The following is a 27,621-nucleotide window of genomic DNA, read 5'->3' on the forward strand; positions in this document are numbered from 1 at the left end:
TACACTCTAATTAAAAACTTATGTTAAAAAATGAGCCTAATAAAAGGTAAAGTTAAATGCTTCATTGCATTTCTTACCACTGAACAATTTGAAGTAAAACTGTCTACAAGGTTGGTGTTTCAGTGGTGTTCTTGAGGTCTTAAATTCCTCCTAAAGGAAATAGTTACAGGTAAGATAGAGTATATAAAAATTGTGTCACTGAGGAAAATGGCAATCTGTATTTAGCATTAGTTAACCAAAGTATATTTATGATTTTCTAAGCCACACTGTGAGTAAACTTGAGTACAAAAAAAGCTGCATAAAACATGTTACATTAACTATATTCACAATTTTGAGCATAATTTGCTTTTGAAAAGGTATAATGAAAAAGGCAGTTGTGATTTTTTTTTTATTGTGCCCCATATATTGTATATTTGTATTTCACTGATTCTAAGATGTATGTTTTATGATCAAGGGCTTGTAATAGTTTACTCAGCAATATTTTACCTTTTAGTGGTATCTAAAATAATAGTGTGGTGATGGCATCTTAGATCTGATGAAAAATAGTATGTAGGTAGGCTAACAGGGAAGAGGATATTGTAAAAGCAGGAAGTATTTTTCTAAATGGGCTGGAAACTTTTCTATGGATTACCTTCCCTTTCCATTCAGGCATGAATTCCCTCGCTTCCAACTCTAAACTTGATCAGCTAAACCTTAAAAAATATACTTGAGCTGAAATTTGGGTCTTGCATAGATTAGTGACCATATTTTGTGTGTGTGTAACCACAGTGTTTTGGAAGATACGCAAGTGCTTATCAACATCCAATGTTCATTTATCCTTCTTAATCTGTGGGAGTAAAACTAGGTTAGTCTTACCTAGAAACCAGCAATTTAAGAAGTCCTGAAGCATATCAGTATAAATGAGTTTTTCAGTTCTTTGAGGTATAATGGCACAATAGTTTTAATACAACCACCAATCTTGACAAAATAATTTTAATACTTTGTGTCTGAGCTAGCAGCATCTTGCACTGTGACATTCCTATACATACATAAGCATTTTATCCAAGTACAAATGTTAAAAGCAGAGTAACTTAAGCAATTGCCTATACAAAGGTAAGTAGACACTGTAGGTTATTCTTGAATCGTTTTTGCTGCATAGTAAATTGCAATTACATGTCAGTATAATGTTACTGATCTATAGAATACACTTTGAACTGTGAGGTATGGCAACTCCCTATGAAAGAGAGCTAACATGTAAACCTGAATATTTTGAGTGATTTTTTTTAGCTGCCATGAATGGGTAAGACAAAAAAAATCCAGCATTCAAAGACCCTAAAAACACATTTTTCTAACCAATAAAAAAAATAAAATCTTTTAGCAATTCTCAGCTGTTTCCTAACATTTCCTTTTTGGAGCATTGTTGAATGGACAAAGAAAGTAAATACTGAAGTGAAGCTAAGTTTGTTATGGAATTGTGGATTAAGCCAGTTATTAAAAGAAATCCGCCAGGTAACTGCTCATTTACTTTACATCAAGTTGAGATCTCTATATATACATATATATATATATATATATTCATCCCAACTTTATAATTCAAGATTGCAGTTAAATACTTCTAATTCACTTGAATTACCATGGTAATAAGACAATTAGAAACCTTATATTTTCTTTAAAAGGGCATGCTTAACATTTTTTGACATTACTTCTAAAATCAGGCGAAGCACAAATCCCACCCCCCTCCCACCACAAAACATATATTATGCCCTAAAAGTTAAGTAAGTGGTTGAGAGTTCGTAGCAAAAGTCATCACGGTTTAACATTTCCACCATAGAGTAGATACAAATAAACAGAAGTAACTGCTGTTTAAACATCTGATAAAAAAATTAATCGACCAATTAACTAAAATTAGAAGGTAAGAATACTGCCATTTCAGTTTGAATATTCTCAGTATTTAAGTTCCATACTTTGAAAATGGACAGTAAAGCAGTTGTTTTATATTCTGATGTAATTTTACTTTAAATTCTGTGCCCAGATTACGTAATGTTTAAAATTGGGTGCTACGTCACTCATACATTATTCAAATATTCTAGAAAATAAATCATGATTGGTTAAATGAATTGTAGTTAACTATCACAAAACATCAACGGAAAGAAAGGAATTACAGAAATGGAACCAAACAGAAGAATTAGAAGAGCTACCAGAAGAACTAGCTGAACATTAGGTGGAAGAATGGATACAAGATAAAACTTGCAATGTTCTTATATGAAAGAACAAACAACATGTTTGTCCACATTAATATTGTACTCAAGAAGATGACAGTCCCTTTTCCTAGTGTTTTAAGAAGGAGACAGTCTTTAATGTACAGTGCTGGGCAGGCACTTTAGTGACAAACATAAAAATTATAGTGGTTAGAAAAAGTGGGAAATTACCAGCTATAAATAATAAAATCTATTTTCGGCAACACTACTAGAGAGGATATGCATATTTAAGAAACTAATTTTAAAAAACTGCCTCATTTTCAAAACTTAAACGTACTCTTATGAAGATTCTTTTAAGCAGAATTTCTGCTGAATGAAGCATCACAGATTATTAGTTTACAAGAGAGATCTTTGCTGACCTATCCAATAGTGATCTATATACAGGAAAGCTGTGTTATCTGGCACTTTACCAACTGGAATTTCTGAACACTCGGTGCAGATCTTGACTCTACTAGACAGCCACACCAAATGACCTAATCACAACAGAACAGAGATCACAATGGGATTAACAATATGCTATTTTCAGGGTGGTAAAGCAGAAAGACAAGGGACATCAGAAGAATACCACCTGGATCAACAAGAAATTAACTCTTATTTTAACAAAGCAATTTTAATTCATTTCTACTCTTGCTATGCTGGATAAAACAAGCTTTGACTGTATTATTACATTTTAGGGAGGAAAGCCAAGCAAGTAACTTGGTGTAATAGGTTACCTTGCATAGTACCTCTTGGTACCGAGGGAACGAATGGAAATCATTCCCATCAATAAAGCACCTCAAGAGAGGACAGAAAAGTGAGATAGAAAGAAGTTTTGTTTGTGCTAACCTAAATCATCAACTATAAAAAGTTAAAAATATTCCTCACTTCCTCACATCATACTTAAAATAGCAAGAATGTTTTTCTTAGAACAATTTAGATGTACATGTATATGGAGAAACTAGGATCCATGAAGTAACTTGCTACTGCAAATTATAGGGGAAATTTGGATTAACTCAATGTAAAGAACTGATTAAAACACTAAAATACACTAAAGTCTCCCACAAACCACTTTCCCCAATAAATGCATCTTAAAAGAAAAGCTGCTGTCTGAGCCAGAACAACCTCACAGAATCATTAAGACAACATAAAATGGAGGAGTTAATATTTCCGAATAATGTACTGAGGTTTCTTCAAGCCTCAGACTTTCAGTTTAAATCAATTTATGGTTTAAAAAAATTACAGAAAATATTTAAAAACTTTTCATTGTTCTACATACTAATTTAAAGGTCATGAGGATTGTTATTTTTTAATGATGCAAGGCACTTTTCTTTTTTGGGCTTCATTTAGAAAAAAATTAGCACTATACTGGTTTATTATATTCTATTTAGAACTATTTTGGACAAAAAAATGGGCTAAGCAACTCTAAAAAGAACAAACAGCATTTGGCTTTTAAGAAATGCAAAAGGAAAGTCCCTTAAAAATCTAAAACTCTCCTTGTTTTTAAGTATTTGGTATTTATAATTAAAACATCTTTTGTTCGTTGAACTTTTTTTCTATAGACTAAAATTAGGAAAGGAAGCAAAACTTGGATCATGTTAAAGTAAGAATAGTTGGCTAATGTCATGATTTAAAGGTAGTAATAAGGAATCAGAGAAGTTTTTAAAAAAGGGTAATTAACTACTTAATTATACTAAAAAAGAAATGTGGCAGATTCCTGCATTTGTTAATGTTTCTGTAAGAGGCTCCATCATAAAACTGAACTGTTAAATTATTTTTTAAATGTAATATATAGAACATAAAATGAATTTTTAGCAAACTTTAGGAAATTCTTGTTATAAATTACCCAAATTATATAAACAAATCCCCCTAACTTGCATTTTTTTTAAAGTAATAACTTTATATCATACAAATAAATTTCAAGTATGAAAAGTGCATTATTGCAATAATACCTCTGCAAGTCCAAAATTCTTGGTTTATAATAAAACTGTAACGTTAAAAAAAAAAAAAAAAAGAATAGGCTTAAAACCATCAGTGCCATCTACTACAGAAGTCCAACATCTTCTTAAAATGTTGCTCAACAAATTGTAGAGAAACATGTCTGGAAGCAACATATCATTGAAAAGAAACTACTTGTGTTTTTACCATTTTACATTATTATTGTCTCTAGTATTTGCTCCTTCCCAAATAGAAATTCACTTCCTCTATAATGTTGCTGTTGAGTCAGCCATTCTGAGCAGTCGCCACTTGCATGCCTCCAAAATCATCATCTTCTTCATGTGTTCTCTTCAAACTGCCTAAAATTTATTGCATGAACATAACATAATGGGAACTTAAATAAATTCACTTGTTAGAATGTTACAGCTAGTAAAAGTTTCATTTTTAATGAAGTGTTACCATGAATATGCACTATGAAAACTCCATGAGTGAATTTCTAGCAAACTTAGTAAATTCTTTGGTTATGAATTATCTAAATAACTTTTTATCTTCATGAGAGGATACATTTTTCCCTTTTGAGAATGAAATATGTCTTGGGTATTGTAAATGATAAACAATTTCTAAAATAACTACATAAATAACTGGTTATCAAGTTTATAATGTGACTTAGAACATTAAATTTAAGAAATTCTATATTTGTACAATTTTATTTTGTAGATATAATTATTTTTGCTTCCATAGATGCCACTGAAAATATTTTTCCATTGTAGCTGTGGTTTTTATTACCAATGAGTCTGAAGTTGGAAGAAAGGATGGCATGCAGCAGATAAAGGGACTTTCTCTTATCCACTTTTCACATCAAGAGTCAGCCGGCACAGATATTTCCCACATATAATCAAAGCTATCCCTACATTTCCCATAGTTATAATCAAGAAACTTGAATCTTAATGGAGGAGAACTTTAGGGAACAATTAAATTTGGTAAAATGTGTGCAGTGTTATCTGCCTAACAATGGCATGACCTTAAACTTATGCCCTAAAGATTGTGCTAATAGTAATAATACACAGTAATAATGTTAATTCAGAAGGCAGATTCCAACATGAAAGTAATGTGTCACTATAAGATTAATCAAATAAGAACAGAAACATAATATCGAGACAATGGAATAAATAAATATGGTAGTCATACAGCTAAATACAGCTGCTGTAACTGAATTTCAGATGAGGTGCTACACTTGTATTCTAAGGGAGGTAAGACAATGCAAGGTAGAGCGTGATGAAGTACAGAAAAAGCTCCATAAGAGTCAATCTTGAATGACTTGGGAATAGAGGAAGAGTAAGTTAATCATGTTTTCTTGAGGAGGCAACGCCTGAACTAAATGTATGAGAACAGAGAGACTGCAATGCTTTCTAGGTGGAGAAAAGAAGACACACACAGGAAACCATCAATAGTTCAGCTTTCTGGAGTGCAAATATAAAGAGGAACAGTAAGAGATACAATAAAATTAGAAGGGCCTTTAATTACTACTTATGTATTTTCGTCTGTAGGAATTAAGCCAGTGAAGGCTTTTGTACAGGAAAAATAATCATAAGTCGAACTATCTTTAATGAAAATAAGTCTGGCCACATACAGAGAACAGACCAAATAATAAGAGTTTGGATAGGAAGCCAATATGGGCATGAACTAGGTTAAAATTAAGGGTATATAAAAGAGGGAATGAATTTTAAAGGTACTGAGGAAACAGATCCTAGCAGATTTGGAATGACTAGATGGAGGTAGCAAAGGAAAAAAGAGTCAATTACAACTAGGAAGCGCACCTGAGGGATGGATATATAGCATTATTGCTACAGGCACTGCAGTAATAGAATGAAGAGAGCACTGGACTTATCAATCAGATCACCAGTGCTCCATTTCCAGATCCAAACTAGGAATGTAACCTGTTCTTCCTATCTTATAAGGCTGTTGGTTCAAGTAAGACTGAAATGAACTTATTTACCATAAATAAGTAAATTCCATGAGTGCTCTAGTAGAGTACAAAGAGCAAACGAGTAAAAAGTAAAAAGGTCTTGGAGAAGAAAGGTAAAAGTTAAAAGATTTTAAGAGCTTGCTTGAATCATAAACTTTGAAAATGAAGGGGACTTTGGAGGGAAGGAAGGGATAAAGGATTGAAATTTTTGATGGCAAGAGAAAAACTGAGGTAGATGACATCATCAGTCTATTTAACTTGAAACATACTTTCATTTATTAACCACCACTTATTTTTAGTAAGATCACCTAAGTGTACTTAGTGCCCCTTCTCCAGACTTCTCTTATTATTTTAATATAAGTAGTAACAGCTAAGTACTACTTAAAGACTTAAAACTAAACCAAGCAGAAATTTGATTTTCCACTCAGCATATTCTGATTAACTAAGTAGTGGTGTGCACAGAGCAGATAATACACGTTTATTCATTATAAAATTAAATTCTGAAATTATCTTGTCTTAATTCAATAGTCTACTCAAAATTTTCTAAACAATTTAAATTGTTCACTTTAACCCACATTGAGCAAAAGATGTTGCTGCTTTTCTACCTTTCATAGCATTATTTTTCTCCCCTAAATGAAAAATTCTTACCTGTGGTACCAGAATGAACAGATAATGACCTTTCTATCTGGAGTGGTGACATCATCTGTATTGTTAATTTTGCTAGGTAGATGGCTTCATATTCCTAAAAAAGATTTACATTAACATTAATATACTTTTAAATTCCTGGATACCCAAAACAGCAGTTAATGCGTACATTATTGGTATTGTTGGTTTATACTGAAAAATCTGGTGCCATATTATTTTACAAGAAATGCAGGCTTAAAATTCTTACCTCATAATTTCACATTTACTGATGAGACAATAAATCAAGGCAGGCCAATAACTTGCACTAGGGTATCACACACTGAACTGTTAGCAAGTATGTGTTCTCTGCCACTGGGGCACTATAATAAGGTAAGAATGATACTATTACCACTATCACTTATCATTGTTCTGATAAAATGAAAATTCAATGAGAAAGCAACAAGAAAAAAGAAACAAGTGGCAAAATTACCATGATTTGAAGATGAGATTAAAAGCTAAGACAACTAGAAAATTTTTTAGAATCAATGAATTTAATAAGGTTGCCAAGTGAAAACTTAATAAAAACCAGTAACTTTCCTATGTACAAATAACCAATTAGAAAATGTACTAGAAGAAGAAACAATTTATAATGGGAACAAAAAATATCTAGGAATAAATTTCATAAGAAATGCACATATTATGTGCAGAGGAAACTTTAAAATACTAAAGGATATAAAAATAGATTTGAATAAACGAAACATATTCTTAGAGTGAAAGACTAAAAATTTAAAAGTGCCATTTCTTTCTGAACGGTGACTGTAACGATGATACTATTAAAAAGTATAGGACTCCTTCTAGTAAAATTAACACACAAAAAAAATGTAAGAATTTGCAAGAAAAATTCTAGAAAAAACATTGAGGGAATCTTGAGCCATACCCTTAATATACAAAAAGCCCTTTACAAACCTATGAGAAAAAAAACCAACCACCTTATGGGCAAACCGTAAGGAGCTGTCACTTTTTATCACCATGATCACAAATGACCAAAATGTTTGTTAAAATTCTTGTGGCTATTGGTATTGATTAGGGTATGTTTCCTGGTGGTGTAAGTTTACATTATTTCAGCCTTTTTATAGTCAATTTGACATCAAATTTCAAATACCCTCTGACCCAGCAATTCAACTTTGATCGATTATTTTACAGGTATATTTACATGTGTAAACAGAGATGCACTTACTATTCTGTCCAATATTGTTTATAATCAGGAAAGGCTAGAAACAATCTAAAGGTCCACATATAAGGAACTGATAATATAAAACTATGATATACATACATATAAAAATACTTTGCAGATAGAGCTATATATGAATGATCTTTATTACGATCATTAAAAATCATTAGACTGATCTTCGAGATATAATATTAAGGAGACTTATTTTTATTGTATCCCCCTTAGGCATTGCTGAATTTTAAATTTTTTAACCATGAGTATGTTACTTTTTCCAATACAAAAATCAGTTTAAAAAGAGACTGTTTTTACAGAACAGGGTTGAAAGACAAAGAAACTTATAAATTACAGTTAGTTTTGTATTCAATAACTATAAAGAAGGAATAAAAAGAAACATTTTACACAAACAAGGTAAAGACAGGGATACCAGTTTCTCTTTTAAATGAAGAAAAATTAAAAGTAAATTGAAAACAAAAATGAGATAAAATTTAAAATATGGTTAGAGACAACCCATATTGTAATGCACTTGATGTCTCAATGTGAGCTTTATTCCTATATAACTGGATAGAATCGGCCAGAGCACATTCTTCAACCTATGATTTTCCTTCTTGGAAAAAATTAAACTAGTCTAATCAGATAATTAATAGGTTTATCTTGTATTTTAGTACATATTCCCAGCACCAACAAAATCTGAAGCAACATGGAAAAGACAAAACATATAAAATAGAGAAAGCTAGTCTATGTAGTACACTTAGAATCAAAACTCTCTTATGCTCTGTGTGTGAGCAAAGTGGGGAAAAGAAAATGAAGAAACTCCTAACATCAATTAGTTAACCTTAGATTAAAGAAGGTGTCTTTAATCCTTTTTTCTTGGTAAAGGCAGCTTTTAAATTCTTTTAAATAGAAATGTAAACTTGAATAAAGAATCAAATTAGATGGCAATTTTTAAGTATTTACAAAGTAAACTGTACACCTAAAATTACATGGACCTAAGATTTCAATTATCCTACTTTCTGACTGCTTTAAAGAGGAAGAACAGAGAAGTTACTTGAAGTTGATGGACAAATCCAGCATTAGGATTAATACAAAATCTTCTTTCTTGAACATAAGCAAATGCATCTCTGAAAACAGAAAAAATTAAGGTAATATTATTATTTCACGAATTAATCTCAATTTTTCCAGAATTTACCCAAAATAGGAAATCAATTATACAGGTTATACTCCAGAGTGGTAGTGAGTTACAGTGGAAAAACTGACAGCATGGTCAGACTAACAATCACAATCCCTCAGCTCACCAGCTGTGTGTCCTAGGAGAATTTGCTTGACTTTTCTAAGATTTATTTTTCTCATCTAAAAATGAGATTATAATAATAACCTATCCTGGAGGGCTATTGTAAAGATGGGAGATAGTAAATGTAAAGCACTTTGTATAGCACTGCCCCAAAGTACATGTTCAAAATATTATTGGTTAAACAAGAAATATATTTACTTCCTTGTGTTGTTGTGAGGCTTACATGAGATAAAAGTGCCTCGAATAGTACCTGGAACATAGCAGAGACTCAATAAATGGATGTTACTTTCAGTATTAACATGGTTACTGATAAGACGCCGAATAATAAAGAGAATATATAAAACAAAGTCTCCCAAAGTTTGTTAATCTTTTCCAATTAAATAAAGCATTTGTATTCAAATAACATTCCTTTAAGAAATGATACTTTTAAGCAAACTTTTCCATTATAATTTAAACACGAAGGATACCAAAAAAACTAAACAGCATTTAAATGTCTACTCTGTCAGGCATGTGGATCCAATTAACAAAGCTCAAATGGAGAGTAATAGGGAACATGGTATAAGGATGGAAAGGTTGATAGGGTGCATGTAATGCAAAGTTTCAATGATCATGTTAAGAATTATTAAGGATTGGAAACTTCTGAGAGGTTTTTGGGGTAAAATGATTATACAATCAGATCAGGTTTTTGAAAAAATCATTCTGACTGTAATGTAGAGAACAGAACAGACTAGGGAAGGAAAGAATAGAGTAGACCACTATGAAGACTACTATCGGAAGAGTCCAAGGGAAACACAAGTGGAGCTTGGATTAGGGGGATTAACTGATGAACAGAAAGATAGAGACAGACCAAATATATACTTTAGGACATAAAACAGACAGGGTTTGGTAATGGATCAGTTTAGGAGATAAGGAATGAAAGAGAAGGAGGTGTTGATGATCACAAGATTTCTACAACAAGAGACACTAAGAAAGGAAACACTGTATACTTGGCCAAGTTTTTGTTTCGTTCTGGGGCGAGAAGCTCGTGACCCACCCTCCTTTTTATCTACGCAGTATGCTTGGAAAAGATGATTTTGGCTAAGAAAGACTACACTAAATTGTGAATAGAAACTAAAATAATTCCTAGGTAATTTTTCATTCAATTACTATTAAAGGAAAACATAATAAATTACCTTTTTAAACAAGGAAAGCAACATCTCTGTCTTCAAGTTTTTAAACTTAGACTAATTCCCTAGTACTAAGTAGCTTCTCATGAGTTATTCTAACTATAACTACCTTTGCTTCTTAAAATAACGACAGCACTAGCTCCATAAAACAATAAAATATTAGCCTAAGTAGATAAGGTAGACAGGCTACAAAGGTTAAGAAACTAGCATGGAGTATTATGGTCCTGCCTACTCAAACATGACTAGATGACAAAATCAAGAGAATATTAATTTCAAACTGCCAAATCATCTCCATTAAGCTTCATTTTAATAAGAATTTAAATTGTAGCTAGGTTTCAGAATACTTTCTTACCTGTACTTCATTCCAAATGTTTCCATAATGTATGCAATAACAAAGGCAGCACTGAAGAGGGGGAAAAAATTTTAGAAAAAAAAAACAGAAAACACAACTCATTAATTAAATGCTAGAGAAAAAAAGATTATCTCTAACTTCATACCTCCTGGAGATCCCTGCATTTCCATGGACAAGAACTTTCCCTGAAAAACACAATAAATAGTTATTCTTATAGAATAATACCTCATTCAACAGCTTAAATATACTGAAACCATGTATCATACCATAGTAAAATCTTTTCTTAAACATTTTATACTTTATACATACCACTTGGATATATATTAATATGCAAATCTTTACAATCTATTTATACTGTGTAAAGAATACAACAGACTTTTAGATTAAAGAGATTTAAAGGTGACCTAGACTTTAAAAATAGTCCCATAGGGATATTTAAGAAAGCTATCCAAATGAAACAATAAGTCAGGAAAATACAAATTTGGGAATGGTCCATTATATATAATCGTAACTTCCATAACCTGCATTTAGGATGACTACTAACTAAAAACTGAACAAATAATCTCCTAAAAATAAACATTAGCTAAGTAAAGGAAATATTATTTACCTCCAGTTTGTAAACTCCCATCAATAAATTCTTTAGTCTGAGGGCAAAGACAATGTATTACAAAACATGTGGATAAACATAAACATAAAATACATGTAGTGATACAAAATATGTTGGAAATAATTTCCTGGTAATTTATATGAATAAAAATTATATTAATTCATGCTCGCTTTGGCAGCACATATACTAAAATTACATTAATTCAAGAATTTTTCAAAATGCTACAAACACCACTATTAAGAGGTTAAAAAATTACACAGGAGCTAAAATTTAATTTGAATTTAGTAAATTCAAAGTGTGATTTCTCAAATTTGTGGAGATCATAAAAAGGTTTTAAAAATAATTTAAAAAATATATAACTCCACAATTTTCAGTTATAACAGAGTAAAAGTTTTAGAACCACAATTAAGAGGTCAAACCATAAATAAATTTTAAATGATATTAAAATATTGATACCTACCATGGGAAAAAAACGTATTATATTTTCAACTGGATTATCTGCAATATCCAAGACTAAATATCTGAAAATAGAATATTTTGATAAGTACACTTTCAGATAAAACTCTATGTATAAAAAAAATAGCAACACTTAAAATTTCTTGGCAACCATGAAAAAGAATGCAAAACAACTTTCAAAGAATCATATTCCCAAGAACTGGGCCTTAAACAACATGTTAACATTTTTCTGATATTTTACTATTAAAAAAAAATCTATCTGGTTGTAAGAAAAAAACCACAAGTAGGAAGAAACCTTCCTCCAGATCCGAGTGGACCTAGAAAATAAAGACAAAAAGTGTCTGTGTTCCTTATTTATTTCTTCTACGAACTTCCCTAGGACTAGAAAATTCTGAGTGGCCCTGTGACCCCTACTTACAACTCTGCAGAGAACAATTCAGAAGAAGCCCAAAGTCTGAAAGAAAAGGAGCTAATCAAAATAAAAGGCAGTCTGATGGAGCTACGAGTCAAACCTCCCCTGTTTGAACTAAACTTATTAGTGCAAGAAACAGCCAAGACACATCTGTTCTGGAATCTGACACGTTGGAAAACATTTAAAATAAGGCATTTTAATGTGCTAATAGGCTTTTTTTATTTTGCGAAAAACTTCCATTTCTAACCTATCCAAGATTACCTGTTTATTAACACAACTATAGGTAATTAAATTATAAAATTGACTTTTAAGGTCAATACTGCTTTAAAAATCATAATTCTTTAATGATCATTTAGTTGGTAACAACATCAATAAATCTGGGGCTTATCAGAGAAAAAGTTGAAGTTCAGGATCTAAGGATGATTCAATGTAAAAACCATAAGGACTCTGACTGTATCCTAAAGTGGTCAGGTAGACCTAACTTATATAAAACATTGCTTCAGGGGGAAAAAAAGTTAATTCAGAGTCAAACTAAAATATTTTACTACATGCAATTTCGAATGTCAAAAATTACTAATAGAACTATCAATCTATAATCCAGTACTCTAAATCTAAGGAGAAAGGGTAAAGAACCTGTACCAAGTACAAAAAACAAAAATTCTATACAAATTAGAAATGTATGGTATGGCATTTTAAAATAGAACATATTCATTTTCTTTAATATACACAAGTCTAAATGTGTGTATATATAAAGCACATATACGATAAAGAAATATTCAGAAGGAAATATACCAAAATGTTAACTAAAGTTATCTTCTGGACTGTGGAATTGAATGACTTTTATTTTTCTTGGTATCACTGTAGATTTTCCAAAGTATCTATAAAGAACAAGTATTTCTTTAACACTTAGAAAAATTCAATCTATTTTATTTTAGAATATAGACGTTCCTTTTTTATTATACTAGTTATAATAACTAGTTTTTTATTATACTAGTTATAATAACTAGTTTTTTATTAACTGGGAAATGTATATACACAGTCAAAAGTTCTAAAAGTATAAAATATGTGCAACGAAAAATAGGTCCTTTTTTATTATACTAGTTATAATAACTAGTTTTTATTAACTGGGAAATGTATATACACAGTCGAAAGTTCTAAAAGTATAAAAATATGTGCAACGAAAAATAGGTCCCTCTACCATCCCAGATCCTGAATTTCCCTTCTCAGAAGCATTCACTGTCAAGTTTCTAGTCCAGAAATTTTCTATGCCTCTACAATATATATGCGTAATGTATTGTATATATTTTTAAACGTAGAGTGTACACATGGTTCTGCACCTTGATTTTTCTTTTAGTAAATCTTAGAGATAATTCCATATCAACACATAGAAATATTTCATTCTTTTTCATGGTTACAGTAGTCTCTTGTATGTTCAAACAATATATTTTATAGTGTCTTGTACTGATGGACATTCAGGTTACCTTCATTTTTACAAACTATAAAGCAGAGCACTAAAATATTTTTAACATATATGCCTTTATAGAGATACAGAATATCTCTAGAATGATATTCAAGGAAGAGTTTTAATAGTAGATGCCTCCTAGAAGAGCAGCTAGGTGTCTGAATTTAAAAGAGGAAAGAGACTTACTTTCATTATATACCTTCTTATACCACATGTATTATACTCTTTATTGTTAAAATAAAGAACATTAAAAACCATTAGATGTTCACGAGCACTCATTGTAAGATAAATGAGAAAGGCAAATCAAAATTACATGAATACCATTTTTATTTCAGATTTGGAAAAATTTTAAATGTTTTATAATCTGTCTTGGGGATATACTAAAAAAAAAAGTCATTTTTATATACTTCATAATGTAAAAGTAAACTGATACAACTCACTGTAGGACAATTTGTAACATCTACTAAAATTTTAAATGCTCATATTCTTTGATCCAGCAATTCCACTTCTACAAATTTATCCTATTAATATAGTCACATATGAATTAATTGACATGTACAGAGATACTCACTATGTGCTTTATTAGCAAGTCTGGAAATAATCTAAATGCCCAACAATAGGAGACAGGTTCAATAAACTTGTGTAGTCTATACAATGGATTACTATGCAACTTAAAAAGAATAACACAGCACTCTAAGTAATGATATGAAGGAATCTCCAAAATATATACAATTTTTTAAAAGCCAGTGTAAAAATCAAGATTATCTGTAGGAATATGCTTATATATGTAACATAACACTGGAAGGCTACTCAAAAAGTAACAATGGATGCCTTTAGGAGGAGAATTGAGTAGTTAGGGGATAGGAATAGGGAAACCTACTTTTCAGTATACTTCTTTTGAACCTTTAGAATTCTGCATTATTTTCTGCATGAATTATTTTTTAAATATTTTAAAGGAAACTTATTTTTTAAATGATGTACTGTACAACCTATCTATAAAATGGTATGCACGGAAGAAAGTCTGATACAATAAAATCAACTTGAAATAAAAGCATTACATGTTTGCTACACTTAACATTTTAATAAATCATAACAATAATTCTTACCTAAATAATTGCTGAAAGTTTGGTTTAATAAAGTTTGCTTCAATATTTTGTCTTATGCATATTATATGGGTTATTCCATGTTTCTGTAGTATAGGTAGCTATAAAAAAAAGGGGGAGGCAGGGGAGAGAAATAGTTTAAAAATATAAAACATCATCTTACTGTAACATGATTCAACATTAGAATTTATATAGCCACATCTGAGCTTTAAGTAGAGGGTATTAAAGCTAATTTAAAAATAATATACCTGAAGTGATCAGCAATGTATTTCAATAATTCAAGATTAATACATTAAATGTCCTCAGAAGGTTAACAGTATTATTTTACATCTATAATTTTAGAGTTTAGTAGGACTTTAAAGATAATTTATTTGGAAAACAATACTAAATAGTGGTTAAAGGCATGCGCTTTAGAGTCATCAGAGTCCAAGCTTTATATCGCAGCTCTGCTAATGACCTGAGCTCCATGGTTCAGTTTTCTCATGTGAAAATGTGAAAATGGAGAAAATACTATAATTCACTGAGTGGTTTTAAGAATTATATAAAATATATAAGGTGTTTGGCATAGTGCCTGCAGCACATGTCAAAGTGTTTAGTAAATAGTATTTACATATACTAACTACAATCTTTTTTCTTTAGAGGGGATTACTAAGACAAACAGTTGTTCCGGCTTCACTGCCTAATTAATAGCAGTACCAAACCCAAATCTTTAGATTACCCCTGGCCTCTCCCAGTATACTTTTTCTACTATAAGCCAGAATTAATTTATCCAGTGCACAGAATTTACTTAAACCTTTCACAGTTTAAAAATTCCACTAAAAGGAAAAAAAGGCAAAGCCAAATGATACCTTCTTGTATTCTGTGGTGCTTTTTTTGACTCGAATTATAGAGTAATTTAACATGACAATTCTAAAAAATACCAGTTTTATTTGCAAGTGATTCTAGGTTCAATGAATCTATAGATGACATGTTATTTTAATAGCTATAATGTAAATTCCACGGGAACAAAGACTTCATTCACTGATTCATATTAAGTATGTTTCAGTGCCTGAAACATAGTTGTTCAATAATTACCTATCAATAAATGAACAAACAAAATAACCTTGAGTTTTCTATATATTTAATTTCTACTTTCTGCATTAAATAGACCAGAACAGTAATACTAATAATTCATGAGAGAAGTCAAAGGATAATTTATGTTTGTTATGGACTGAATGTTTGTGTCCCCCTAAAATTCATTTGTTGAAGCCCTAAACTCCAAGGTGATGGTATTAGGAGGTGGGTCTTTGGGAGGTAATTTGAGAGAGACCTCTCAAGGCAACTGGCTTAGATGAGGTCATGAAGGCAGAGCCCCATGATGGAATTAATGCTCTTATGAGAAGAGGAAGAGACATCAGCTTCCTCTCTCTGCAGTGTGAAGATACAGCAAGAAGGCGCCCTCTGGCGAGCCAGGAAGAGGGCACTCACCAAAACCTAAACTTGTTGGCACCCTGATCTCAGAATTCCCAGCCTCCAGAATGGTGAGAAATAAATGCCTCTTGTTGAAGCCATCCAGTCTATGTATTTATTATAGCAGCCTGAGCTATATTTCCTGAGTATACCCTGAGTTAGGGGAAGGGAGATAATTAAGCATTTGGTAATGTTCCATAGTCATATTTATCCAACTTCCAAAATGAATTCAATACTCATTCTTTTGTTTACACTTGATCTATGACATATGAAAGCCTTCATATCTATTATTGTGAGAAACTATAACATTTATAATTGGTAAAAACAAGCTTTGAGAGCATATTAGACTATTACTAAGTAAGAACACCTTATCGAAATAGAACCAAATGCAATAGCAGAGAATATTTTTTACTGCTCAATAGATTTTCAATTATATAAAGCAAATTATGACCTTATCATACCTACAAACAGAAGTTTTACAAAAGAAATAGTTTTACAAAAGAAATAGTTCACAAAGAGCCTTAATCTGTCATTTCTATTAAAACTGTATTTGAATGTAATAAAAGATAGGCTTAAATAACAAGTCTAAGAAAAGGAGTTTATTCCCTAATGTTTCTTTATCTCCATTATAATTTTTTGTTTTGCTGTTGTTACATATTTTTGGAATGATGGTATAAAAAGAAATATGGGTAAGTCAGGGTGGGAAATAATCATATTTTGCCATACAAAGTTTTCCTTAGTCTAATAAGGCCATGGTAACATTGAGAGAGAAAAGGTTTTGAAGAGACAGACCTATAAACAAACTATGTATAATTTAACATGACAGATGGTATATGTATATCTTATAAAGTACAATAGGAATACAAGAAGCAAATAATCTAAAACCACCTTAAAGGCCAGTATTTTGTGAATACTACATTATTTAGGTAAAAGCTTTATGTTTGTCTTTTACAAAGTAAGTCACATTTAAGTCTATAGTTATCTACCCTATCCTTTCCTTAGTACTTTTTTTAAACCAATTGCCCCACCTTTCCAACCTAGTTGTAGGCAATCAAAATGACTACAGTTACTTTCATGCCTTAACTGTCAAAAAGCCTTCCAGTTTCAAAAGGAATGACTCTAACTTTAAGAATTCCCAAGCCTAAAATTGACAAATACGTCAACATATCATGAACGTTTAAAATTCTACAGTTTTTACAAAACCTATTGTAAGTAGATATACATGAGAATATTGACTTCTAAATAGGGAGAGTTTTGGGGATAACATTTGTAATACAATGTTTCACATTCTAATTCAAAGAAAATTGGCAGTATTTGTCTTAATTCGTAAGGCTGGATCCACTAGGAAGTAGCAACAACATTGCTGCATATATTAAAATGAGATCTCCTGCCTTAACTGTATAATTGAAGAGATCAATTTCAGTTTGACCATTTAGAATACCTATACATAGTGCAATACTTTATAACCTGGAGCATCCAGACCTCTAAAGTCTGGGGGAAAAAAAAAGAATTTTGAGTTATTTGAATCAAGATCAGTGTGCATACAGGTACACACACAGGTACATACAGAGGTACGTGCACACACACACACATACACTCTCTCTCTCCCTCCCTCTCTCTCACCCTAGATAAGGAAAGGTTAACTAAATGTTAAATATCCTTATTTGGGGCTTTAACTGTATCTCATATTGTTCAGAAGTTATGATTAGCAATTACAGATGTTTAATATTTTAGAGGGTAAAATAAATGATTAAATAAAATTCCATTATTGGGTAAATCTTCCAAACACATGATTTCATGCAAAAAAATAAAATATAAAGCTCATTTGTGATTTGTGGTGAAACACTTGAGAATCCAGTAAAATTGGTCCAGTAAAATTTGGAAAGAGGTAGGTATTCCAGAGTGAAAATTACTGTTAACATGCAGTATCTGTAGACTTTTCTTCAAATAAAACTCTTACTACTAAAAAAAATAAATTTTACTCCAAAGTTGGTTAATAAATAATAGTCTCTTGAAGAACCTAAAGTTCATACCTTGCTTTTCATAGCAGAAGAATATGGGCCTAAAAACAATCCAGGTAAAATTTCCTAGAAAAAAAAAATTGAGATATTTATCGTCAGCAATTTAAATCTATGTAAAATATATACTGTAAAAGTAGATTTGTCAGGGTGTTTTCATAGTTGTTATAATAACTGCTGAAACACTTATTATTTTAGGGAGCATTTCTTAGCCACATTGAGCAAACAATTGGGAAGAGAAATGCCAATGTACTTTTTATATCAAATGAGACAAAGTTTAAATACAGTTCCAAAAAGTCAGCTATTCCAGATATTTGAACTTCCACAGTGCTTTTTCTCCCGTTTTATTGACAATTATACTTTTATAGACAGTTTAGATAGAATTAGTACATTTTAGTACTGTCTTTTAGATTAATAAAATGTCTCTAATTTTACTTCTAGACAAAGAAAATCTTCCCTTTGGAATTACACAAAACCTTATGCAGCCAAGTCAAAAGCAGCACAAGATACAAGATTAGAACTGTTATCTACAGTTAACAATAGAAATAAAGTAGTACGGCAACGTTAAAAAAGACTAATATCAAATGTTTGCTTATTAACAGTTTCAACAATTTAAATAAGTAACTTCTATATGTTGAATTAAAATTTATTCTATGTGAATTCAATATAGAAAGCTTTCAGTCGGGCTATATCATACCCTAGGTACTAATATAGTATAATCTGTAGTTTAGTTCCATAGGCTATCAAAATTATTTGTGTATAGGTCTGACTTCTCCTACCAGCTTCTTCTGGACAGAAATTACATTTTACTTATCTTTGTATTCTCCATAGCATCAAGTGAAATGCCTCATAGGTACTCACATATTTTTAAAAAGTGAATTTTCACTGAGAAAAAGGAAAGAGTTTTAGAAGTCAAGGGATTCCTAGGAAAAGATAGTGCTTGATCACAGGGCTAGCAAAGTTAACTGCAAATGGTGAGAAATGCTAAAGAAAAATGAACCACTGCATCAGTATCTAGGGAACGATACTGCAGACTGAGCTTTCTATGTACAGTCAACTCTCCTGAGCTTACCTAAAGTAGACAAACCAGAGTAAACTGCTTTTAAAAGGAATAGAAGTATTGTATCCAATTTTTCAGATGTGGAAAAAACAAGTGACTCATTAAAGACATACATATATTACTATGTCCATGGTTCTAATATAAGGAAGAAAGGCAATAATTCATTTCCCATCTTTTTAAGATCTACAATTAACCTTAAATATGTTAACATTTAAAATACTTAATGATGAATCTACAGATCGGGAGTCAATAGATGATGAGTCACAAAGGATTCAAATCCTTTATGAAATTACATTATTTAATAATAATAATAATAATAATAATATGGGTTTGCATGAGTAAACAAAAAGGCTGTTATACCTGCATTTCTCGTCTCATAGGGTAGGTCCACTCCTTAAAAATAAAAGGAAAACACAGAATAAAAGTAACATTATGAATAATGTCATCCAATTAAAGGTTAAAGATGTGACATTCAAGTGTTTTAAAAACACATACTTTAAAAGAACATTCTATAAAAATAGCAAATTCAATTGCCTTCACAAACACTGAAAATTTAAAAGATAAACAATTAAGGTGTTCTTTAAATAATCGGGCTTCCAAAATTATGATTATGTTACTTCATACAATGAATGGAATAGTTCATTAATTATAAAAATATATATTCCAGAAGTTTCTCCCCCAATCTTCGAAATCAGAGATGTTAAGTCTTTTTGTCATTCAAGCCAACTCAAATCAACTGGCAGTAGATAGCTAAAACAATGTGTGGAGAAAGACTATGGAAGAAAGAGTACTGTGATCAATGAGCATTATCTGCATCGATGAAAGAATGGTTATGTGACAGGCATTTGCCGTACCTGATCTAAACTGCCAGATGCTTATCAAACAGCCTTTCCAATCTCTTACTTGGACTTAAGATCATGTCTAGCTCAATTCTCTTTACATATACGTTTCAAGAATAGCATAGATTTCATTCATCTTTGGAATGCAGACCAAGATAAAGAAATTAGAAAATAATGCAAACTGCAAATTGGAGAAGGCAAAATATTTTAAAAGTTAGGGAAAAAAAGGAGCAGTTAACAGTGAATTGATAAGAAGGATCAAATGTAGTCTAATTTGTAAATGACTGCATTCCAAGTTTCTAACTTGGTTGCTTAAAACCCAGAATCATAAAATAGTAATTAGGTTTCTAAAGTTAAAACTAAAAGTTTTTTTTTAATTTCTTTTATTTTGAAATTTTAAGATTACAGAAAAGTTGCAAAAATCATACAAGAAATTCCCTTTATGCGGATTCCCCAAATCAGAAAAGTATTTTTAACACACAAGGTAGAAAAGTTTTACATTTGTAATGGAAAAGCAGAAGACTCCTGCAATGACAGTAGGATTTTTTTAAAAAAGAAAAATTTTATTTTTAATCTTGAAAATTGGTCTCAGCAATGTAGAAGTAGACTATAAACCTTGAGAAACTGCCTATGTAATGAAAGTTAAAATATATTTTAAAAAATTATTTTAAATGCACAGCTGAACTAACAAGCAAGTTACTTCTATCACTAGATAGAAGTTTTTGAACTTCATATAAGTGGAATCTACAGCAGTACTATTTTATATCTGGCTTCTTTCATTCAATCTAATATCTATGGGATTCATCCATGTTGTTGTGTATGTCAGTAGTGTGTTCCTTTTTATTGCTGTATAGTATTCTATTGTATGAATATTCCACAATTTACTCATTCTCCTGTTGGTGGAGATGGAAAGTTTCCAGGTTTTGGCAATTATGAATAAAAGTGCTATGAAATGCTTTTATATGCTCTTTGATGGGTATATGCATTCATTTCTCTTGGATATGTAAATAACAACAGAATTGCTAGATCGTAGGGTAAATCTGTATTTGGCTTTACTAGACATTGCCAAGTTTCCTCTAACCAATCTACACTCTCATCGCCAGTGTATGAAAATTCTAGTTGTTCCACATCCTCACCATGGCCATATGTTAAATGGCACTGTACATGTGAAACAAAAGACAAAACCTAGGACCTGCTCAAAGTGGGAAACCAGCTCAAGGCCAAAAAGCTGGGACCCCAAAGGTAATACCTTCAGTGAAAGAAACTAGGGAGGGGACCAAAAAAATAACAAAAACAAACCCACCTCACCTCATACCCATAAGAAATGAGTACTCTTGCCTTTCTTAGCTTTGGCTCAGAGTAGAATGTGGTAGTAATGGTGGGGTAGGGTCTTCCTAACCACAATCCGGCTTACTCTTGCCTTTCTTAGCTTTGGCTCAGAGTAGAATGTGGTAGTAATGGTGGGGTAGGGTCTTCCTAACCACAATCCGGCCTTCACTCAAGTTTGGCATTATAATTCCATTATCTTTATGAGGCCAAGTGAAAATTTAATGTCAAGTGGTCCTGGGTAGACAGTGTCCCTGGGTTCCTGGGCAAAGCAAATGCATTCTCTCTCTAAATCTAAACCAGAAATAATTCACACAGATTAGTTCCAATGAGCTCACAATAAAAAACTGATTTTAAAAAGGGAGGGAGGAAGAGGCCACCATGAAAAGCAGATGTAACTGAATCACACCCACAGACTGCAGATATTACAACAATAAAAAATACAAAACATTTCATCTATTTACATATAAGAAATAAGAGTATCAAAAGTATGAACAAAAATTAAGAAATAGATTTTTAAGAGAGCCAAAGGGATATGTAGAAAACAAAAAACAAAAAAATAGTCGATAGGCTAAACAGAACAAAGGACACAGATAAAGAATTTGTGAAATGGAAAACAAAAGTCAAGAAATGACTTACTTCAGAATTAGAAAATATGAGCAGTTAACAGACATTTAAGATAGAACTAAAAGGTAAAAGGTCTAACATCCATAGAATCTAAGTTTCAGAAGTAGAAGATAAAAAAATAGAGAAAATATAATATTACACAAGATAAAATGATGATTTCCAAAACTGGGTAAAGATACCACGCCTCAGAAATAGGCAGCCCAATGAATCCTAAGCAGGATAAGTGAAAAATCCACAGGTAAACAATGAAACAGCAGCTAGCAGCACACCAAACACAGAGAATTTTGTTTTCCACACCTTCGAGTCCAAAAGACATATATATGCAGTCAATTTTCCTGAAAGATATCAAGACAATGCAATGGAGAATAAAAAGTCTTTTCAGCAAGTGGTTCTGGAACACCTGGATAAATATCTGGATAATAAAATGAATCTTGATCCTAACATCATCATCATCATCACCACCACACACACACACACACACACACACACACACACACACACATCTGTCTTCATTGCTGTATTTATCTCTAATGCTGATGACAGTGCCTGGCCCAAAATAAACACTTGCAGAATAAATGAAAAAGGGGTGTATGTATAAACATAAATGCAAAATATGATAAAACTTCTAGAAGAAAATATAGGAGAATATCTTTGCAACCTTGGGAAAAGCAAAGATGTCTTAGGGTATAAAAGGTACAAAGTGTAAAGGGAAAAAAATTGATAAATTAGATTTCATCAAAACTAAAAACCTCTGCTCAATAAAATACACTAAGAAAATGAAAATGCAAACCACAAACTAGAAGAAAATATATGTAATACATATATCAAACAAAAGATTTGTATCTAAAAAAACTCCGTAAATATACAACAAAGTGGCAAACCAATTTTTTAAATAGGCAAAGATATCCCACCATGGAAGATATATTAATGGCCAAATAGCACATGAAAAGGTACTTAACATCAAATTAAAACCACTAGATGCCACTACATACCTACCAAGGCTAAAGTTAAAAAGATTGATGTTAAAAAGACTAAATGTTAGTGATGATGTGGAGCAAATGGGACTCTCAAACATTGCTGATGGAATGTACAATGATATGTTAAACATACATCTACCATATTATCTAGCAATTTCACTCCTGGGATTTTCCAAAGAGAAATAAAAACATATATCCATAAAAGGACTTGTACGAGGATATTTAAAGCAGTTTTATTCATCATAATCTCAAATAACCCAAATGTCTATTCATGGTATATTCGTACAATGAAAATAGTGCTCAACAATAAAAAAGAATTAATTTCTCATAAACACGACAATATAGGTGAATTTCATAGATATTATGTGGAGTGAAAGAAGCCATAAACAAGAGTCCATTTCGTATAGATCCATTTATATGAAGTTCAAGAACAAATAAAACTAAACTAATGTTATAGAAATTATAACATTTTGTTGTCTACAATGGGATGAGGTTGGTAGAATTGCTTGGAAATGGCTATGAGGTAACTTCCAACGTGGCAGAAATGGCCTATAGCTTGACAGTAGCAGTAGTTCCACTGGTGCATATATTTATCAACTCATTGAACTGCACACTTAATACCTGTGCATTACACTCTTTTAATAGAAATTTTATTTCTATTAAAAAAGGGAGCATCCCGATACAAGGGACAGATTACATACAAAGGAAAGACAATTAGACTGATCCTGGCTTCTCAAATGCAAGAACGAAAGCCAGAAGACAGGAACAATACATTTAAAGTGGAGAAATATATAATCGTTAATCTAGAATATATGCTCTGAAAATCATCTTTCAAGAATGAGAGTGAAATAGAAGACAATTCCATACAAACAAAAACTGTTTATTACCAGCAGATTCTTATTTAAGGAACTTCTAAAAGATGTTCTTTGAAGAACAGGTCCTATTGTTTCTATTTTGCATTTCTATTTTGGACACAGAAAGCCCTGACTTCAAGTGCAAGTAGCCTAACTCCAGAGTCCATTCTCTTAATCAGTACTCTATACCGACTCTCAATGTAAGAAGGAATTAATATGGCAATATATGTTATATTTATCAATATTTAAACAAATTTTATTTAAACAACTTTTAAAGTCAACATTTAAATAAATGTTGGCTGCATAAAATAATAATAATTCATTTATGAGGATTAACAGAATAAAGTACTTATATAATTTCCAAGCCAGTAGAGGAAAATGTAATCGAACTGTACAAACTTGAATGTTTATCTGCTTCTTTAACTTACCAATAGGTTATAACCTTTTTATATTGAAAAATTTTTTAAAACTTAGGTTAAAGACTGTCATTTTAGTCATGGTACTCCTAACACTGAGCATAGTGCCTGCCATAGATGTGCATTTCGGAGATCCATGGCACTAGGTTCTATGGATCTTTTTCCTTTTGAAAAAAAGATTCTTGAAAAGTCAAACAGCCACCCTTATATTCCTGAAGGAATCTGCCAGAGCTGTGAGAAAGAAGAAAAGTTATTAAAGAAACTTGTACTTTTGAGTCTACCTAAAATGAAATCTCTAAATTGTGCATGACGAAAACAGATAGAATGCATAATTTACCTGAATTTTTAAGTAAAACAAGGCTTCAAAAAATTTTTGAGCTTCCCATAAGATTGCATGCAATAGTACGTGAAGGACTGACTGCTGCTATATTTATATAAGAAAGATACTACAGGCGTAAAAAGCAGGTTGCCTAGTAGGGGAGAACGAAAAATTACTCCTATTCATAGGACAGGTAAGCACGATACCTCCTTTAGTGAGAATCAGGATTTGCTGTGATAAGCATGGATCTTTTGAAATCTAGAAAGCTTTCTCACAGAAAATTTCATTTGGAACTATTCCTGGTGCTAGGATCCAGTTCTCAAGTCTTCCTTCTTTGTTGCCCTAGCCCTGATTACTACTTACCTACAAAACAAACCTAAACCTTCTTAGTCTACCAATCCTGCTATGCCTTTAACATACTAAATCAAGATTTTAAAAGTCATTCATGTTTAGTCTTGCTCTACCAAACATTCATCTGTTTGATCATGTCGCTAATAACCAAGTTTTGCTTAAATCACATTCAATCTTAATTTCAGCCTACCTATACTCTCCTAAAATCCATCACTTTAGAGATGGTAGTATTAATGGGAGCACTCCCAAACTACTGAGTTACTATTAATTAGTAGAATCAATTTCTCAAACTTTAATAATTAGCCAAGCGGTCTAACTACATTTTTCAAACCAAAGTAAGCCAACTAAGCCAAAATATACCTAATTGTGAAACACATCATGCTGCTGATAAAAATTAATTCACAAGTGAAAATCCTTCAATCATCAATGATAGAAAGTACCATAGTTTCCTTCCTTCTCATACAAAGTTACATGTAACCTAAAAAGTTGCACTTAGGAGGTAGAAAAAGTGTTATAAAAATGTTCGGACCAATAAATAACTAAATGCACTACAGAATATACGATAAATGAACCAAAGGATATAGGCTATAACTATCAGGTAAAGCAAAAATTTAATTTTTATCATATGGATCAGGTGGATTGAAACACATAATTTTTAGAAATACCACATAGATTAAAAATTTTACATAGGTGGAGGGAGCAGTTTGGGGGAAAAAAATATATCAGAATACTATACCTGAGCTGGGACATTTCACAAAACAGAAAAATTAGTATTACAGTCTCTCTCCTCCAAAAATAATGTATCCTCTCCAGAATAAGCCCTTTTCTTTAGTTTCCACCCCTAGCTCAAGCTCTGCCTAAACCAAAGGAACAAAGGTGATTTTCACTCAAAAACAAGAGGGTTGGTAGAATATGGAAAGGCATTGAAGCATTGGAGTAAAATGCTTCTAAATCCATTAGCCTTAAACCTGGCTACCATTAGAATTATCTGGCTCTATCTCAGACCAATTAAATCAGAATAGGTGATGGTCAGCCCAGGCATGGCTATTTTTAAAAAGCTCCTGGGTGACACCACTCTACAGTCAGGTTAAAAGGGCACCATTTTAAATGTAAAGGAGCTAGAAGAGGGATGCTCAGTTAGAGATATTAAGCAATTCCTATTTTTTTTCTGTACTATGGGAATCAAAAGATAAATAGAAAGGGTAACATTTAAGTTGCTAAACTACAACTGAAATAAATTATATTTCCCTTTCTATCTGAAAATAAAACATTAAGTTTTGAATTATAAAACCAACAGCCCTAACTATGCAACCAGTTTAAAAATTGGTACTGTAAGCTCTTCATTTCTTCCTCACATCTAAAATACTATAATCTTGCCACAAGTAAGACTCAACTATCAAGAATGGATTATTCAGGCAAGGACACATTCCCTCAGGGGAAGGCGGTAGGTCTTATCAGGCAGATTACCTCAGTGTTGATCAGGAAATTCCAGATTGATTGATTAACAGTTTCTGGGAGAGATGGAAACTGCAATTAGATCAGGTATTAAATCTAGGTTTGGTATCATGGGCTTTCAGCACAAGTGATGCCATTTGGGGCCTGCAGGTTTTCTGTTTAACAGGAAAAACCTAGGAAAACTGAGTAACTCATCAAAATGGCTGAAGCTGCCACCTTAAATATCATCTTCAGCTTAAGACAAAAGGAGGTAGGGGTGGGGGAGTCAGTTATGGGAGGTTACCAGGAAAAGCACATTAAAAAACAGCAAGGCTCTTATGCAGATTCGTCTTCTGCACTGATAAAGAGCCTCTGGAGATAAGGTCATCTCCCTCTTCTTGGCTGGTGGGGTATGGGGAGACAAGACACCCTTACAAATAAAGATTGTCCTTACAAAGGTAAATGTCTTTAACAAAGGATAAACTACTTGGTTTCCAAAGCTTCTGTCAAATCTGCCATTTCTTAAAATTAACCAGCCTTAAATAATCTTTATGCCCCAGAGATGTATCTGGGGATGACAAATTCTGTTACCCTACAGCTCCTAGACTACAAACCCATTATAGCATGCTACTGTACTGAATACTGTAGGCAACTGTAACCTAACGGTATTTGTATAATGCATTGCACTAGACAATTATAATGTCACCACACAAAAGGCATTTTTTCAGCTCCATTATAATTTTATGGGACTACCGCAGTATATGTGGTCCTTCGTTGATGCAAAAGTCATTATGCAATGCATGACTGTTGCTAATTAAGTGAGGGTAAGGGGAGTCCTGGCAGTCATAGTAAAGGAACATAACAAATGCAAAGGTCCTAAAGTAGGGGGAGAAATTAAAGCATTCTAGGAAATGAAAGATGATGAATATGGCTAGGGCATACAGAGAAAGGAGCAAGGGGAGGAGCAGTGAAGAGGAATTTCCCACTTAATTGGCCAACATTTCTAATCAGGTCTTTTTTCTGCTTCTGTAAACATGCTTGCTGCAAGGCCAAAGATCTTGGGGTCAACTGAGAACTCACTCTCCCCTAAAGATGTATTGCCTTAGTGCTTGCTAGAAAATCCCATGCTCTGT

At 32.0% G+C, this 27,621-nt stretch overlaps 1 protein-coding gene across 2 annotated transcripts in view; it reads right to left on the minus strand.

Annotated features, from left to right (window-relative positions):
* Positions 1-922: 922 nt before the first annotated feature.
* The window catches only part of STYX (serine/threonine/tyrosine interacting protein), a 30,122-nt gene continuing 3,423 nt past the window's right edge, over positions 923-27,621 (minus strand). Inside the window, exons 2-11 of one of the 2 annotated variants that reach the window (XM_011385399.2) lie at positions 19,706-19,738; positions 18,301-18,354; positions 14,822-14,919; positions 11,846-11,906; positions 11,386-11,422; positions 10,924-10,963; positions 10,779-10,829; positions 9,018-9,090; positions 6,766-6,859; positions 923-4,510 (exon numbers count right to left, since the gene is read on the minus strand). In XM_011385399.2, coding sequence (XP_011383701.1) covers positions 4,437-4,510; positions 6,766-6,859; positions 9,018-9,090; positions 10,779-10,829; positions 10,924-10,963; positions 11,386-11,422; positions 11,846-11,906; positions 14,822-14,919; positions 18,301-18,354; positions 19,706-19,738 — 615 coding nt within the window. In that variant the 3' untranslated portion in view covers positions 923-4,436. The remainder of the gene's footprint in view (positions 4,511-6,765; positions 6,860-9,017; positions 9,091-10,778; positions 10,830-10,923; positions 10,964-11,385; positions 11,423-11,845; positions 11,907-14,821; positions 14,920-18,300; positions 18,355-19,705; positions 19,739-27,621) is intronic. The other variant, XM_011385407.2, reaches the window with a different exon arrangement.

This window comes from Pteropus vampyrus, unplaced genomic scaffold (assembly GCF_000151845.1).
Source record: "Pteropus vampyrus isolate Shadow unplaced genomic scaffold, Pvam_2.0 Scaffold15, whole genome shotgun sequence".
NCBI classification, from domain to species: Eukaryota; Metazoa; Chordata; class Mammalia; order Chiroptera; family Pteropodidae; genus Pteropus; species Pteropus vampyrus.